The following is a 15,370-nucleotide window of genomic DNA, read 5'->3' as shown; positions in this document are numbered from 1 at the left end:
AAGCAAGCTGATGGTACACATTTTGCTGTTGAAGTTGACTAACACTCGTATATGTCTTTTAATGTTGTTAGAGTGGATATACAATAAACACAATTGAGAAAAGGGAGTATTTCTGTTATTTTGACTAGTATGAACACAAACTCGTCCCAGACAGGAGTATGGGCCTGCCCTCTCTTTCTACCCTACCACAGCCATTTATTAATAGCAGGACCCTCTTCAGACACAGGTGGGCTCTGACTCAGGTGTGCTCATCCTTGATAACTAAACCACAGGTAGGAGAGGGGTGGTTTCCTATTCCAAACACCCACCTTGCAGAAAATCTCAAAATCTTACAGAAGCCACCTGCAATGGCAGAACCCTTTTAAGGGTGTAAGGTTGGGGGTTCAACAAAATACAGCAAACCTGGCCTGTGTCGTGATTTGTAAGCCCCATGAACTAAGAATGCTTTTCATGTTTTACAATAGTTACATTTTGGGCCAGTGCATGGCCTAGGGGTTAAGGCAGCTGAGTCCCGCAGGGCTGACTGCCTGGTTTGGATGTGTTGGGTGAGTCCAAAATCCCCAGAGGGAGAAACAGAGGAGAGGGGATTGCGGCCTTGCTTTCTCCCTTTCACTCTCTTTCTCCCTCTAGTAAGCACACATGAACTCTGGCAAATAAAAAAAAAATTAAGGTTACATTTATTTATTTATTTATTTTTGCCACAATCCTCCAGCCTCCATAGATTTTTTTTTCCCCCCCATAGGGTGGGCGCCACCATGCCCCAAGGTTACATTTTAAATAGTTATATAAGGACCTACAAGATATCCTCTTTTTTAAGAATTATTTTATTTAACTTTATTCATTTCCTTTCATTTGACCAGAGAAGGGAAGAACGAGAGAGAGAGAGAGAGAGAGAGAGTGTGAAAGAGCAAGCCACTAGGTCTGGGACTCAACGGCTATCGGCCATGAGGAGTCCCGCGTCCCTAACCACCACGCCACTTGCCGGCCCCAAAATATCCTCAATTTTATCCTCCTGAATCCGCAAAGCCTAAATTAGTTATTAGGGAAAAAAATTGCATAACCTCTCTACTCTTTCCTGGACAGCAGCACAGGCACAAAGCAGTAAGTCTGGGACTCAGATAAGCTCAGTCCAGAAAACCAAGCTGTGTTCCAAGCGCCTGGGGCTGGCTGCAGGTGGAGGGCCACCCACTTCTCCCCAGGAGTCAGGCCGGATGCTCCAGGTGGGGCTTGGTTGTGCCCGAGATGCTCCAGACCCCTTCATAGCACCCCCGCGGCCCGGTGTCGGCGTGGGCAGCCCCAGCGATCGCGCAGACAGAAGTGCCAGACCAGGGCAGAACAGCTCAGCACAGCCAGGGCTGTACCCACTCCCACGGCTGCGTAGACCAAAGTGAGGGGTCTGGGTGGCACAGTCAGTCGGCCACAAGGCCCAAAAGCAGAGAGACCTGCCCCTTCGGGGTCTTCCCCACCCTCCTCCGGTACAAGGCTTTCCCCGGCCTCGTTAGCCGCCACCACGCAAACGACATAGGCACCCCCAGGCTTCAGTCCTGTAAGTTCTGCTCTGCGGACTGTGGCGTTGAGGGGAGGCCCCTTCTGCGGAGGCTCCTTGCCTTCCCAAAGTAACAGCCAATAGTCGTGGACAGGGGAGGAGGGGGCACACCAGTGGACCACAGCCCGGCCCTCCTCTGCCACAATGCGAACTTCTCCCAGGCGCGGCGGGTCAGGCGGCTGGGCAGGGCTAGAGAGCCCAGGGCACAGGCAGGACGCCGGCCCTGCCTTCTGCAGCTCCCGGCAGGGCACCTGCAGGTGGCGGCAGCGGTCGTAGTCACAGGGGACAGCAGGCAAAGGTGGCCACACAGTCTCCTCTTCTTCCTCAAAGCCTTGAGGTGCCAAGGGCTGAGCTTTGAGAACCAAGGAGAAGGTCAAGGCCAGGAGCCCCAGAAGACAGGGAGAGCCCAGCATGGAGTCTGGAAGGGAAGAGATGGATGTGGTAAAGGACGGTGAGCCCGGTGACTCTTAGGCCCTGTGCCTCCCAGAACCTCCAGGGACAGGGACACAACTGGGGATCGAGATGGAAGAAAGAGGTGGGGGAATAAGATGGATGCACTCATTTGTCAGCCAACTTCTGAATCCGAGCCCCGTCCTTGTTTTTATTATTTTACTGCCAGAGGGTGCACACCTTGCCACAGAGAGAGGAGGGACAAGGTACAAGCACCCTCCAGGAGAAGGTACAGCACCCTCCAATGGGGCATGGTTATGCTGCCTTCCCTCCTCCTCCATTGATTCACCCGCTCAAGATTTGGAGATTTAGAGTGTACACACATACACACGCCCAGTGTGTTTTTCTTTTCTTTTCTTTTTTCCCCGATGTGTTTTTCAAGCCACCAAAGCCAGGTTTCAAACTGGGCTTGGCCATGTGAGATCTAGTGTTTAAGCTAGACCCTATCCTTTATTATTATTATTATTATTATTATTTTTCTTTCCTATAGAACAAAGAGAGAGACAGAGAGGAAAAGTGAAAAATTACCCATTAGGAGAGGATGGCCCCACCACGACCTGTTCTCTTGGAATTTTGGCACTTGGGTGTGATTTTCAAGCCACCAGATCCTGGACTCAAGCGTGCATTTGGCCATGTGGGGTCCAGTGCCTTAATCTCTACACCACCTGTAGGCCCCTAACCTTGGCTTTAAGTTGAGAAGAATAAAATACAGTCAGACACATGAACGAGACAGAGGTATGACCAGCAAGGCATGAAGTGCTAGAAACAGCACATGATAAAGTACTCGGGGAGGCAACGGAGGCGGTCGCAGAAAAAAATTACTGGGGGAGAGAAGAGGAAGTGATTTGCTCAGGTCTAGGGAAGAAAGGTGGAATGCTTCCTAGCCACCACCCAGAGAAAAGCTCAAAGTAAAACAAGTATTAGTCGGTGACACATTCACAACCCAAAAGGAGACAAACTGAGAAAGGACGGAAGGGGGCAATAAGGACCCTGGAATTATCCCTTCCCACCTGCTATTTGTGCAAATCCCATCCAAGGAACCTGGCCCTTGTTTGCCACCCCCCTCCCCATGCCCCGCCCAGGCCCACAGCCAACCCTTACCAGTAAGCAGGCCTTAGTGCAGCAGAAATCTGTCAGGCTGAGGGGTCCCCAGGATCGCAGACTGTGCGGTAAGGTTGGATCTTCAATTTCAATCTTGTTTTGCCCAGAAGCTTTTATACCCCTCAACTGTGATGTCACCGCCTAGCCTCCCTCCTCTCCCCCTCCTCAGTACATGCCAAGAAGGCTGGTTTCTTCAGAGGGCCTGAGTCACGAGGCCAGGGATGGGGAAAGATACATGCAGCGGTTGCAGCTGGAGGCCAGGATGCCTGGGTTCTGGAAGGGGAGTGGAATGTGGAAGGCAGCCAGGCGCTGAGAATCCAAAGGCTGAAGTCATGTGAAGGGGAAGGGAACATGGGAGAGGAGATGGCCACCTGGCTGGTATTAGAGAGGAAAACAGCTGTGGATAGCAGGGGGTCTGAGATACGAAGTGTTCAGTAAGAATCATACCACATCTAGGGCAGTCATTTCCTGTCTTCTGCCTCCCAACGGACAGAGAAAGGGAGTGGTGCAGAGGCGAGAATGATGTATCCAGCCCTCCAGGCCCGCCCTACCCTATCCCCCCTCCCTGAGGGAGATGCAAGAGTCACATGGACGGACAAGAGGGGGAGACTGCTAGGATAGGTTTTCTCTCCTTGGACTTCCTAAGCTTACAAATGGAAGCTATGCTTAAAATAGCCCAGGCCTGGAGGCCTTCCCTGTGGGTAGCCCCTGACGAGGCAGTCTCCACCTATGGGGAACACAGGGTTTTCAAATGGCTCTGGATTCATCTTAGAGTCACGGAAGCAGCAGACACGAAAATACTTTATTAAGGGAAAAACAAAGGGGCAGGGGTCCAATAGGAAAGTGCTGGAATGTGAGGAATCTGCCCGTTTTTCAGGAACTGGAGCAGGTAGGGCGTTGGCGGAGAGCACCCACAGAGGGTTCTGAGCTGCCCAGAGTCTCTGGGACAGGGGCTGGAGCAGGCAGGTTGGCCTCAGTCAGCAGAGCTGCATCTTCCCAGGAGCCTGAACCTGGGCCAGGAAAGAGAGACCAATCCCAAATGAGATATTAGATAGGCCAGGATCTTCACCCCCACTCCTGCCAGGTCCCACTGCGGTCTCCTCTCACCATCACTGGCCTCAGGCTCCAGCTCCTCCTCTCCACTCAGGGGCTGCTGGTCTGTTTTCTCCTCCTCAGACAGGTGACTTTCTGTAGCCAAAGGGCAAGGCTGAGGTCAGACCCTGGTGCTAGAGAGCTAAGGAGGATCAGGAAGGAGGGACTGCTGCTGCAGCATCGTACCTGGCCCAGACGGGTCTTCAGGGCTCTCACCATCCTCTGTAATATCTGACTGCTGGGTAGACGACTCCTGGCCTTCAGACCCTTCAGACCCTGTGCCTCCAAAGGAAAAAGAGGAAAGGCTAGGGTTAGGGTTAGGATGCCTGACGGCAGTGCCAACTTCACCTCCTTCAGCCTTTTCTCTGGGCGTCACCTCAGCACATGACTGCTTTAAGCCTCACAAGGATAAAGTAAGCACCCCTACCCCCACCCCAGCGCCAACTAACACCTTTACCTGGCTGACGAGTAGAGATCTTCCGTGGGGCTTCCTTTCGGGAACCATCTCTTTTCCGGATGTTAACCTGTGGAGGAGAAACCACTGAGCAGTGTAGAGTGATTGCCCTCACCGGTGATCAGGGTCTTGTGCCCCAGCCTATGACGTGTCCCCACCCACTCACAAAGACAGACCATAGAAGGAAGAAAAAGGGGACCCTGCCCCTTGCAACCTGCAAAGAGAAGCGGTGTCGGGGCCAAATGCCGCCCCACACCCACTGCATGTAGCTGAAGAGCACAATGACGCTGAGGAAGGTGAAGTTGCTGGCGACACCGATGAAGGCGCACGTCATGGGGAAGTTGTACAGCAGGTACCTGAGGCAGGAATAGGGACAGGAAGGGAGCAGCAGTTACCAGAGAGCACCACCCTTCTCATTTCCCAGAAGCAATTTCTAGGGTAATTCTAATGAGTTTGGCTAGAGCCAGCCTCTAGCTTCCCAGACTCCCACCCACACCAGAACACACTGCCCCTATTTCTAATAAAGGCCAAAGACCTATAGGCAGGCCCAATACTGCAGGGCCATAGGAAACCGTCCCAACTGCAGCTCTCTTAAGTCAACTCCCAGCTCCTGCTGAGACAACTGAATAAGACAGTAGTCTTGGCTATACATCAGCATTTCCTGGGGTGCTTCAAAAAATTCTGATGGCCGGGCCCAGCATTATGGTTCAGGTACTGTGGTGCTGCTATGTGATGTTAGAGCTATATGGGAAGGCTCTGGGTTCAGACCCTAGACTGATCTGTACATGTCAGGCATGCCACGGGCATGCTCAAGATCCTCGACAGAGTGATAAGACCCTGTCGAGAGTACCTCTCTCTCTCATGAAACAAATAAAAAATAAACTCTGAAAATTTCTGGGAGGGCCCCCAATGGCACAGAGATTAAGGTGGCTAGATCCTACATGGCCAACTGTGCAGTCGGGGTCTTGAACCCAGTGGCTTGAAAAATGCTGGGGGGGTCCAGCAGGTAGCATAGCAGTTGAGGTGCTGGACCCATGTGGTGAATCACGATTCAAGTCCCAGACCTACTGGCTTGAAATTCACACCAGGGGTGTGTGTGTGTGTGTGTGTGTGTGTGTGCCCAAAATCCCAAGAAGAGAATAGAGAAGGGATTACGGCATGGCCATCCCCCCAGGGGCGTGATTTTTCATTTTCTGTCTCTCTGTCTCTCCAGCAAGCACATGTGCCCTATAGCAAAAAATCTCCAAAAAGACAAGAAAATACAGTGTGTGTGTGTGTGTGTCCAAAAGCCCAAGAGGAAGGTGGAGAAGAATTATGGCATGGCCATCCCCCCTGGAGGGTGTTTTCCCACTTTACTTCTCTTTCTCTGTCTCTCTGGCAAGCACACATGCTCTATAGCAAATTTAAAACAAAAAATTAATTAATTAAAAAAAAGTTCCCCATAGAACTGCTATACTGACATGCAGCTAGGGGCGAGAACCCCTGGCCTATGCAAAAACCTGACTCAATGCTGCTCTGTGACTCTGTTACCTTGGCTTGGGACCCTCTTCTTCTTTTTTTTTTTTCAGATTTATTTATTTATTTTTTAAAATTTGACCAGAGAGAGATAGAGTGAGAGAGAGGGAAAGTGAGAAAGCAAGCTGCCAGGTCCAGGACTTGAACCCCAGTTGGCCATGTGGGAGTCCAGCACCCTTAATCACTAGGCCACCTGCCAGCTCCAGAACCCTCTTCATTTTAGGACAGCCCTCATGAAAGCTGCCAGGGCCCACATCAGAGGCTCCTCACCTGAGCCCAGTGAAGTGGGCATGGATGCGGAGGTAGGCTCCATACATCTGGATACGCTTGCTGTGGATCTCGATAATTGCTCCAGTGGTCGGCACGTACTGTAAGAGGGGGGAGGGAGAGGGCAGCATCCAGCCAGGATCCCACTGTTCCTCTTAAAGCCCAGCCTGAGGTCCACTTCCAGGTTTTCTATTCCCGACTGAGCCCAGACGCTTCTCAGGCAGAATCCTGGGCTATGAGGTGGGAGAAGGGGGGGCTGTCTCCCAGTTATCCTTCACCTCACTTACTGAGTTCTCTCTATAGTCCGCGTAGAGCTCCACCTCCAGGAGCTGCTTCTGCTCTGCAAAGCCAAACAGCAGGAGGCTGGAGAAGACCAGCGTGTCAAGCATCTGGAGCAGGTCTGAGCGGTAATGCAGCATGACCTGGCAGGACCAGTAGGGAGAGGTTGATGCCAGGTACCTCAGGCTTCCATGGGCCTACCTACCCCTTCAGCCTCTGAGTAGCTACGACGATGGGCAGACTCCACAGCACCCAGCTTAGACCCAGCCCTCCCAATTGCTTGAGTAACCCCTCCCCGTCCCGGACCACATTTCTCCATTCCAATGCAACAAAGGTCCCTCTTCCAAGAAATCTTCCTACGTTAAGCCCAAGATGGTCTCTGCCCTACCTTTTCCTCCCTGTAATATGGCATGGGATCTGAGTCCCAGTGCACCATCTGAAGCATCCTCCTCCCTCTGCTCCCAGCAGATATTCAGGGATTTGCTTCATGATGAGATTTTCTCAACAATTTATCTACAGATAGTGTCGGATGCTCATTATGTGCTAAGAAGAACTTTACACTTTTTCATTGATCTGAACTAGTCTTGCTATGAAGCAATTATCAATTATCACTCTGTTTGTAATATTTTATATCCATGGAGCTAAGTCAGCTGTCCCACAGTTAGCATGGTTCTGGAAGAGGACACAAGCTCAGTTCTGTGTGGCTCTAAAGCCTCTGTTTTTCTGAGAGCAGCTGTAGTCTTCAGACTAGTCCAGAATCAAACGTGCTAATCAGATGCCTGGGATGTCTGGCTAGGTAAGCTGATTCCTTCCCTTATCCTGACATGTTTATAACCTCAGAGCCAAGAGCATCTGCTCCTGAAGCCCCACCCAGATAGTCTGACTCTGCCATCATTCTCTGTACCTTCCCAGACAGGCCACGGACACTTACTGAGCGCGAAGAAGTGGAGATAATGCGGCCGCCTCTGGTGTAGCATGAAATGGTGACCAAGAACATGCCCAAATCTTGATTCACAGGGGACTCTGGCAGCTCAAGCTCTAAGGTAACGCGATATGGCTGTCCATACATCAGCACCTGCCCAAGGTAGCCATTTATTTTTTTAAAAAAGACTTAAAAAAAAAAAAAATCCTGTCCTTGTTTCACCTCCTTCCTCCCTTATATCCTCAAATACACTGTCTTTGGTTAGCACTTTGGGTCTCTCAAGCTCTTATCCCAGGAAGGTGCTGCCCCCTACTGGTAGCTGCTCCCCCTTCTGAAGTCTTTCTGAATCAGATTGGGTATTCTGTTTCGAGAAAGGCTGTGTTGCATTTCTTTCCCAAAAATGAACCTCTGCGTTGCCAATTGGGCCATCTGTGACTCAGGCCCATGTGCCTGTGTGGCCATCCCCCTGGACCCGGCCTGCTTTCACTCACATTATTAATTAAACAAGCGCTGGTAGTGTTGTCTCCCCAGCCGGCTCTCACAGTTATTACTCCAGAGCATCTTTGTATCCTTTTGGGTCCCTTATCTTTGTTCTTTTGGTAGAACCCTGAGACTCGCAGTGGGAAGGCTTCCTCACAGGGATCAGCTTCAAAAGGTTAAAGATTTGCCATCAAACATACTCTAATTTTTTCTGACATTACCTATATTCTTCTCTCTTATATGTAGTGATTCTTAGCAGCATGACCCACTGAGGGTGCTATGTAAAAACAATAGGCTGGGACCAGCAGTTAGCGTAATGGCTATGTCGCTGGACTCCCACGTAGTCAACTGCAGTTCGTGTCCCGGACCCGGTGGCTTAGAACTCACGCCGGGCGCGTGTGCGTGTGTGCCCAAGATCCCAAGAGGAGAATGGAGGAGAAGGGATTGCAGCGTGGCCATTCCCCCTGGGAGGGTGATTTCTCGCTTTTTGTCTCTCTCTCTGTGTGGTGAGCGCACACGCCCTTAATAGGCATAGGGCTAGCAGATGGCATAGTGGTTATATTGTGGTTACATTGTTGGACTCCCACATGGCTAACTGCAGTTCAAGTCCTAGATCCGGTGGCTGTAAAATCATGCTGGGCACATGTGTGTGCATGCCCAAGATCCCAAGAGAATAGAGAAGGGATTTCAGTGTTCTCAAGATCCTGGGAGGAGAATGGAGAAGGGATTATGGAGAGGCCATCCTCCCAGGGTGGGGGTGATTTCTCACTTTCTTTCTCTGTCTCTCTGGTGAGTGCACAAACCCTATAGCAGGAATCTCTCTTAAATAAAAGAAAAAAAAAAAAAAGGGTAGTTCTGGGTGTGATGATTAAGGCACTGGACTCCCACAAGGTTGACTGTGGTTTGAATTCCGGATCTAGTGGCTTGCTTCCTTTCTTTATCTCTCTCTCTCCCGCTCGCTTTCTCTCCTGAGACCACATGCCCTATGGCAATTAAAAAAAAAAAAAGAAAAAAGAAAGAAAGTAGTTCTTGGGTTAGCTGCAGCTATAGTGGGTAAGGTGGCTAGATCCCACATGGCTGACTGCATGGTTCAAGTCCTGGACCTGATAGCTTAAAAAGCATGCTAGTTGTGTATACAGTGCTTCCAAAATTCTAAGAGGAGAATAGACAAGAAGGAATTGCAGCATGGCTGTCCCCACTGGATGAGGGTGATTTCTTACTTTCCCTCTCTTGTCTTTCTCCTGTAAGTCCACATACCTTATGGCAAAAATCTAAAAAAAAGAGAGAAAAAAATGGGGGAGGGGATGAGCAGCATGGTGTTTCTTTTCTTTCTTTTTTATTTTAAATAATTATTATTATCATTTTGAAGAGGTTTTTGCTATAGGGCATGTGCGCTCGCCAGAAAGACAGAGAGAGACAGAGAGACAGAAAGCGAGAAATCACCCCCCAGGGGGGATGGACACACCGCTAATTGCTGGTCCCATTGGAGTTTCTTTTTTGAGTGACAAAAATGTTCTAACATTGGGAACCAGCAGTTAGTGTAATGGCTATGTCGCTGGACTCCCACGTAGTCGACCGCGGTTCGCATCCCGGACCCAGTGGCTTAAAACTCATGCCGGGCACGTGTACGTGCGTGCCCAAGATCCCGAGAGGAGAATGGAGGAGAAGGGATTGCGGCGTAACCATCCCCCCTAGGGGGTGATTTCTCGCTTTCTGTCTCTCTGTCTCTGTCTGTCTGGCGAGTGCACGCGTCCTATAGCAAAAACCTCTCAAAAAAAAAAAAAAAAAAGGAAAAAAAAGTTCTAACATTTATTGTGGTGATGGTTGTACAACTCTGAATATACTAAAAATGACAGAATTGTATACCCTAAGTAGGTGAATTGTATGCCATATAAATTTCTTATTTTTTAAGAGAGATTTTTGCTATAGGGTGCAAGTGCTCACCAAAGAGAAAGCGAGAAATTACCCCCTAGGGGGGATGGTTACGCCGCAATCCCTTCTCCTCCATTCTCCTTTCAGAATTTTGGGCACATACACACACACGTGCCCTGCATGAGTTTTAAGTTGCTGGGTCTGAGGTTCGAACTGTAGTTAACTACGTGGGAGTCCAGCAACATAACCATTACACCATCTGCTGGTTCCATAAGTTCTTTTTTTAAAAGTCTGCTACAAGGCACATGCACTTGTCAGAAAAAGAGAAAGGAAAAGAGAGATATCACCTCTCAGGGGGATGGCCATGTCATAATTCCTTCTCCTCTATTCTCCTCTTGGGATTTTGGGCACCCATGCATGCATACACACCGAGTGTGTTTTAAGCCATCAGGTCCAGGACTCGAACCTTACAGTTGATCATGTGGAATACAGCTGCCTTAACTTCCATAATAAAGCTATTATTTTAAAATAACAAACTGGGAGCAGTGGTTAGCTATGTCATTGAACTCTCACGTAATTGACAGTGGTTCAAGTCCTGGACCCAGTGGCTTAAACTCATGCTGGGTGCATGTGCATGCATGCCCAAGATCCCGAGAGGAGAATGGAGAAGGGATTGCAGTGTGGCCATCCCCCCAGGAGGTGATTTCTCTCTTTCCTTCTTTCTGTCTCTCTCTGTCTTTCTGGTGAGTGCATGTGCCCTATAGGAAAAACCTCTCCAACAGGCTGGCCATCTCATATGGTCTGAGTCCTGAAACTGGCTGCCTGAAAACACATTGAACAAGCATGCATGCCAAATTTAGCAGAATGGAGAAATGAAAGACGGGATTGCACTGTGACCATGCCCCATTGGTAGGTGCTTTCTTCCTATCCCTCTGTCTTTTTATGGCAAATACAAACACAGTCTGGCAATTTTTTCAAATAATTATTTTTAATTTTTTAATTTATCCATTCATTTATTTTAATTTGACCAGAGAAAGACAGAGAGAAAGTGAAAAAGCAAGCCACTAGGTCCAGACTTGAACCGTGATCGGTGAACCGTGATCGGCTACGTGGGAGTCCAGCCACCTTAACTACCATGCTACCTGCTGGTCCCCATTCTGGCATTTTTAAAGTAGAATTATTTACTTAATTTTATTTGTAATTATTATTAATTTGACCAGAAAGAGACAGAGAGAGAGAGAAAGTGAGAAAGCAAGCCGCCAGGTCCAGGACTCAAACCGCAGTCATCCATGTGGGAATCCAGTGCCCTTAACCACCATACCATCTGCTGGCCCCCATTCTGGCAATTTTTTAAAAAAGAAAAATAAGTTTTGGAAAAAAGAAAATTCTAATTTGCTAGAAGAAGTGGACTCACTGGAGGAGAGAAATGTAAAGTGGGAAAGGGACAAAGCATGCCCTCATAGGGGGGTCCACACCGCAGTCCTTTCTCTTACATTTCTTCTCTTGGGATTTTGGGCATGCCCACACATGCACCAGTATGTTTTTCAAGCTGCTGGGTCTGGGACTCAACCATGTAGTTGGCCATTTGGGATCCAGTCACCTTAACCACTATGCCACTGGCTGATCCAAAAAATAAGTTTCAAATGTTTTTTAAATTCTTAGTAAACTTTGTCACTGATTACTTCTAATGACATTGCTGACTGACTACTCAAAATACTCTAGTACTCAACAATGGGTGTTGATCCTCTAAGGTCCTTCCTAGTCCTTTCCAAGCATTCAAGGATCCTGCCCTTTATTGGTATGTCTGCTAGCCTGCCTAATACTGAAGGCTGAGTCCTCGTTTGTACTTCTCAGGGTTCCTCAATTTGTTGAAGTCACACTGGCATCTGGCCAGTCCTCTAGCACAGTACCCTTTGTAATGACAGGCCACACATGTTCGACAACAGTTTCATAATTTTATATACAACCTTTTAAAATTCTTGGGTGATTGCCATCCTAGTCTAATGAAATAGCTGATTTGCTCATTTAAGTCTAAAACATAGAGCTCACTTCATCTAGTAGATATGACCTGCTTCAAACAGGCAGTATCTTACCTATATGTTAAGAAACAGAACATTGCTAATCTCTGCTACGGAAAGATCACTACACACAAGTCATTTAGACTTAATTTTTCTTCTGCCTTCCTTCCTTTAGCGCCTTCTTCTTAGTATTTGCAATCCCTATTCTCCAGGTCTTTTTCAAGCCTCCCTATCTCAGGTCATCAAAGCTCTAATGAAACTTCTCTCCAGCTCCCATACTTACCCGATCACGTCCACTCTTAGCCAGTGAGACATTGGCAACAGGGAAGCTGCAGAGTGAGGTGGTAGAGGAATCACAGTCGGTCCTAATAAAGAATGGGGGATGATACTCTGGTAAGTCACAGAGCCTGCCTTACCTGTCTAGCTGCATACAGTGCTGGTTCCCAAGGGTTTTCCCCTATCCCCTAGGCCTTCTCCCAGTACAGAGACCCTTGTTTCCATCACAGAGATGGAGAAATGTGGTCAAGAGATCCATGATATCATAATGATTCTTTCCTTTTCTTCCTGCTATTTCAATTTATTTCCTCTCTGTACAGTGCTCAAAGGACACTTAGTTGAATAGTTTCCCCCTTTAGTGTTTCTTTCTCTAGAGTTAGATTTTTGCTACACGGCATATATGCTTGCCAGACAGGCAGAGAGAGATGGAGAGACAGAAAGTGAGAAATCACTTCCCAGAGCATTTGGCGATGCCATAATCCCTTTTCCTCTATTCTCCTCTTGGAACTTTGGGCACACACGCACACGTGCCTGGCAGGTTTCAAGCCTCCAGGTCTGGGACTTGAACTGCAGTAGACCATGTGGGAGTCCTGTGACAAAACCATTACGCCATCTGCTGGTCCAACATACCTCAGTGTTTCTAAAGATTCACTTGAGGAGCTTGATAAAAACATTCTATGCCACAGATTCTAATTCAGTAACTGTGGTCTGAGTCCTACTTTGAGAAAACACCTCCAAAAGGATCCACAGATGGCCTTCAAGAGACTCATGAGTTCCCTATAACTGTAGTCAAAACTGCAAGTGGAGCATACGTGCAGCATATGCCTGGGTATGCATATATACACACATACACACACATATATACATATATACATTTTATGGTAGGAAAGATGATAACTTTCATAAGATCTATGTTTCCTAAATTTTTTTCTCAGATTTCGGTCATAGGGCACATGTACTCACCTGAGAGGCACAGGGGAGAGAGAAAATGAGGACTCACCTCCCCAGTAGGGTATGGGCATGCCACAGTCCCTTCTCCTCTCAGCATTTTGAGCAAACACTAGTGCCCACAGTAATTTTTAAGATGCCAGGTCCAGGACTCAAGCTGCAGTCAGTCATGTGGGAGTCCAGCCACCAGAGGACCCCACCCATATCTCTTCAATTTTAAGAAGCTTAACCTTAGAAACTACACCTGATGACCAGGGATTTAAGACAGGATAAAAAAAATGACTTTGGATCACTGATACTAATCCTCTTATCAGCATTCATGCCACTGTTACGGAGAGAAAATCTGGCAGGATCTGTAAAATGGGAAGGAACTTAGGGACTAGGCAAGAAGCACAACTCTGGAAGGCAGGTTTATGTAACCAGTCACCTTGTTTCCATAAGCTGATTGGGGGTGGGAGGCAATACTGTAAAAAGCAAACTGCTGCTTTCATAATACTCCTATTGAAAACCAGGTTGGGACCAGCAGTTAGTGTAATGGCTATGTCGCTGGACTCCCACGTAGTCGACCGCAGTTTGAGTCTCGGACCCGGTGACTTAAACTCACGCCGGGCGCGTGTGCGTGCGTGCCCAAGATCCAGAGAGGAGAATGGAGGAAAAGGGATTGAGGCGTGGCCATCCCCTCTGAGGGATGATTTCTCGCTTTCTGTCTCTCTGTCTCTCTCTGTCTGGCGAGCGCATGTGCCCTATAGCAAAAACCTCTCAAAAAAAAAAGAAAGAAAAGAAAACCAGGTTAGTTCTAAAATGTCCAAGGTGATGGGATGGCTCCAAATTCTACAGGCCCTGAGAGAGTTCTTGTTCAACCTAAATAGAATAGACCCTCATGAAGATAGTCTAGGGGCCAGCAGGTGGCATGGTGGTGTTGGACTCCCACATGGCTGCACAGTTCATGGCCCCAGACCTGGCAGTTGGTTTTCTCACTTTCTTTCTCTTTTTCTTGCTCTCTCTGGTGAGTACATGTACCACATGGAAAATAAACACATTAAAAAAAATTAATACATTAAACAATTTTTTAAAGTCTAGAAGTAGGTTTTTTTTAAATTATTTTTTAAACCAGAATTCAGTAATCAGAGGTAGAACTAGGATCTTGGGGCCTTATTAGCTCAGATCTGTTCCAGCCTTGGGCTGTGAATAGTGGGAAGTTTTACTGGTATACTGGGCTCAGGTTTCCTCATCTGTACATGACAGACTGAACTGAATAAACCCCAAGAGGTCTTGCTGCAATTTTCTGATAGGATTCCTCTGTTCTGATAGACAACCCCTCTCACCTGTAGTAGAAATGCACGGGGCTGAGGTGGCTGACTGTTGGCATGTAGGAATAGTAGAAGGAGCCATAGAGGAAAACAGACACCCAAAGGAGGAGGAGGATGGTGCAAAAGAGCACCCCAAACTGCAGCAGCAGCCTTCGGGCACGGCCGGCCAAGACATGGCCCACCTCCTGGGCCCACAGTAAGGCAGGCACTGGTGGGTCATTGACCATAGCAGGGAGGGCAGGGGGTCTGGCCCCAGGTTCAGGCCTTGAGTTCCTAGCTGCTCTGCCACCTGGATGACTCCCCTGGCCATGGGATGAGGCAGCTGGAGGTTCCTGGAAAGAGAGGGGAAAAGAATGTCTCCTTTTCGCAGGAAGGTGGGAACAAAAGAGATAATAAGCTCACTGGACTGGCTCTGGAGAACCAGAAACACCAGGACAAGGCAAAGTCAATAGTTTCATATGACTCTTCTCCAAATGACCGTGCTTTTCAACTAATTATCCCTCCCCCTTTCTCCAGCACGCTCCTGTAACTCTCGGTATCAGAGCTCCTCAGTCGAACTCTCTCCAGCCCCACCATTCTGGGACAAACCACCTTGATACTCAGTCATAACAATATATAACTTACAGGCAATGAGCACCTTACAATCCTTTTGGAGCGCTTTTACACACACGATGACAATGAAACCACACTTCCAGGTAGTTGTACGGGCTTGACTACAGTCGCACAGTCCGACTTAAAGCCAGCAGCCTAAGAGCAGCCACAGCTGCCTCCCAGAGTTTTCTCTTTGCTCAGAGCTGCATTCGCTCACAAGCCAGGCCGCACTCCACTCCAGGCAGGCGG

At 48.4% G+C, this 15,370-nt stretch overlaps 2 protein-coding genes across 8 annotated transcripts in view; both read right to left on the bottom strand.

Moving 5' to 3' along the window:
- Positions 1 to 718: 718 nt before the first annotated feature.
- Positions 719 to 3,626, bottom strand: LRRN4CL (LRRN4 C-terminal like). Its single transcript, XM_006156576.3, has 2 exons — positions 3,098 to 3,626; positions 719 to 1,964 (listed from the first exon to the last, which is right to left on the bottom strand). The coding sequence occupies exon 2, from the start codon at positions 1,957 to 1,959 to the stop codon at positions 1,258 to 1,260; it is 702 nt and encodes a 233-aa protein (XP_006156638.1). The 5' UTR covers positions 1,960 to 1,964; positions 3,098 to 3,626; the 3' UTR covers positions 719 to 1,257.
- A 239-nt stretch (positions 3,627 to 3,865) lies between these two features.
- The window catches only part of BSCL2 (BSCL2 lipid droplet biogenesis associated, seipin), a 15,211-nt gene continuing 3,706 nt past the window's right edge, over positions 3,866 to 15,370 (bottom strand). For 4 of the 7 annotated variants that reach the window (XM_006156569.3, XM_006156570.3, XM_027774973.1 and 1 more), the window contains 10 exons: positions 14,546 to 14,862; positions 12,280 to 12,361; positions 7,636 to 7,779; positions 6,713 to 6,847; positions 6,429 to 6,526; positions 4,858 to 4,999; positions 4,647 to 4,713; positions 4,376 to 4,474; positions 4,205 to 4,285; positions 3,866 to 4,107 (listed from right to left, as the gene is read on the bottom strand). In XM_006156569.3, the coding sequence (XP_006156631.1) occupies positions 3,971 to 4,107; positions 4,205 to 4,285; positions 4,376 to 4,474; positions 4,647 to 4,713; positions 4,858 to 4,999; positions 6,429 to 6,526; positions 6,713 to 6,847; positions 7,636 to 7,779; positions 12,280 to 12,361; positions 14,546 to 14,862 (1,302 nt within the window). In that variant the 3' untranslated portion in view covers positions 3,866 to 3,970. Of the gene's footprint in view, positions 4,108 to 4,204; positions 4,286 to 4,375; positions 4,475 to 4,646; positions 4,714 to 4,857; positions 5,000 to 6,428; positions 6,527 to 6,712; positions 6,848 to 7,635; positions 7,780 to 12,279; positions 12,362 to 14,545; positions 14,863 to 15,154; positions 15,343 to 15,370 lie in introns of those variants that run through there. The other 3 variants (XM_006156573.2, XM_027774974.1, XM_006156572.3) reach the window with 3 other exon arrangements.

This window comes from Tupaia chinensis, unplaced genomic scaffold (genome assembly GCF_000334495.1).
Source record: "Tupaia chinensis unplaced genomic scaffold, TupChi_1.0 Scaffold000502_1, whole genome shotgun sequence".
Taxonomy (NCBI): Eukaryota; Metazoa; Chordata; class Mammalia; order Scandentia; family Tupaiidae; genus Tupaia; species Tupaia belangeri.
Note: the sequence above shows the minus strand (reverse complement) of the source record. Positions and strands in the feature narration are given on the sequence as shown.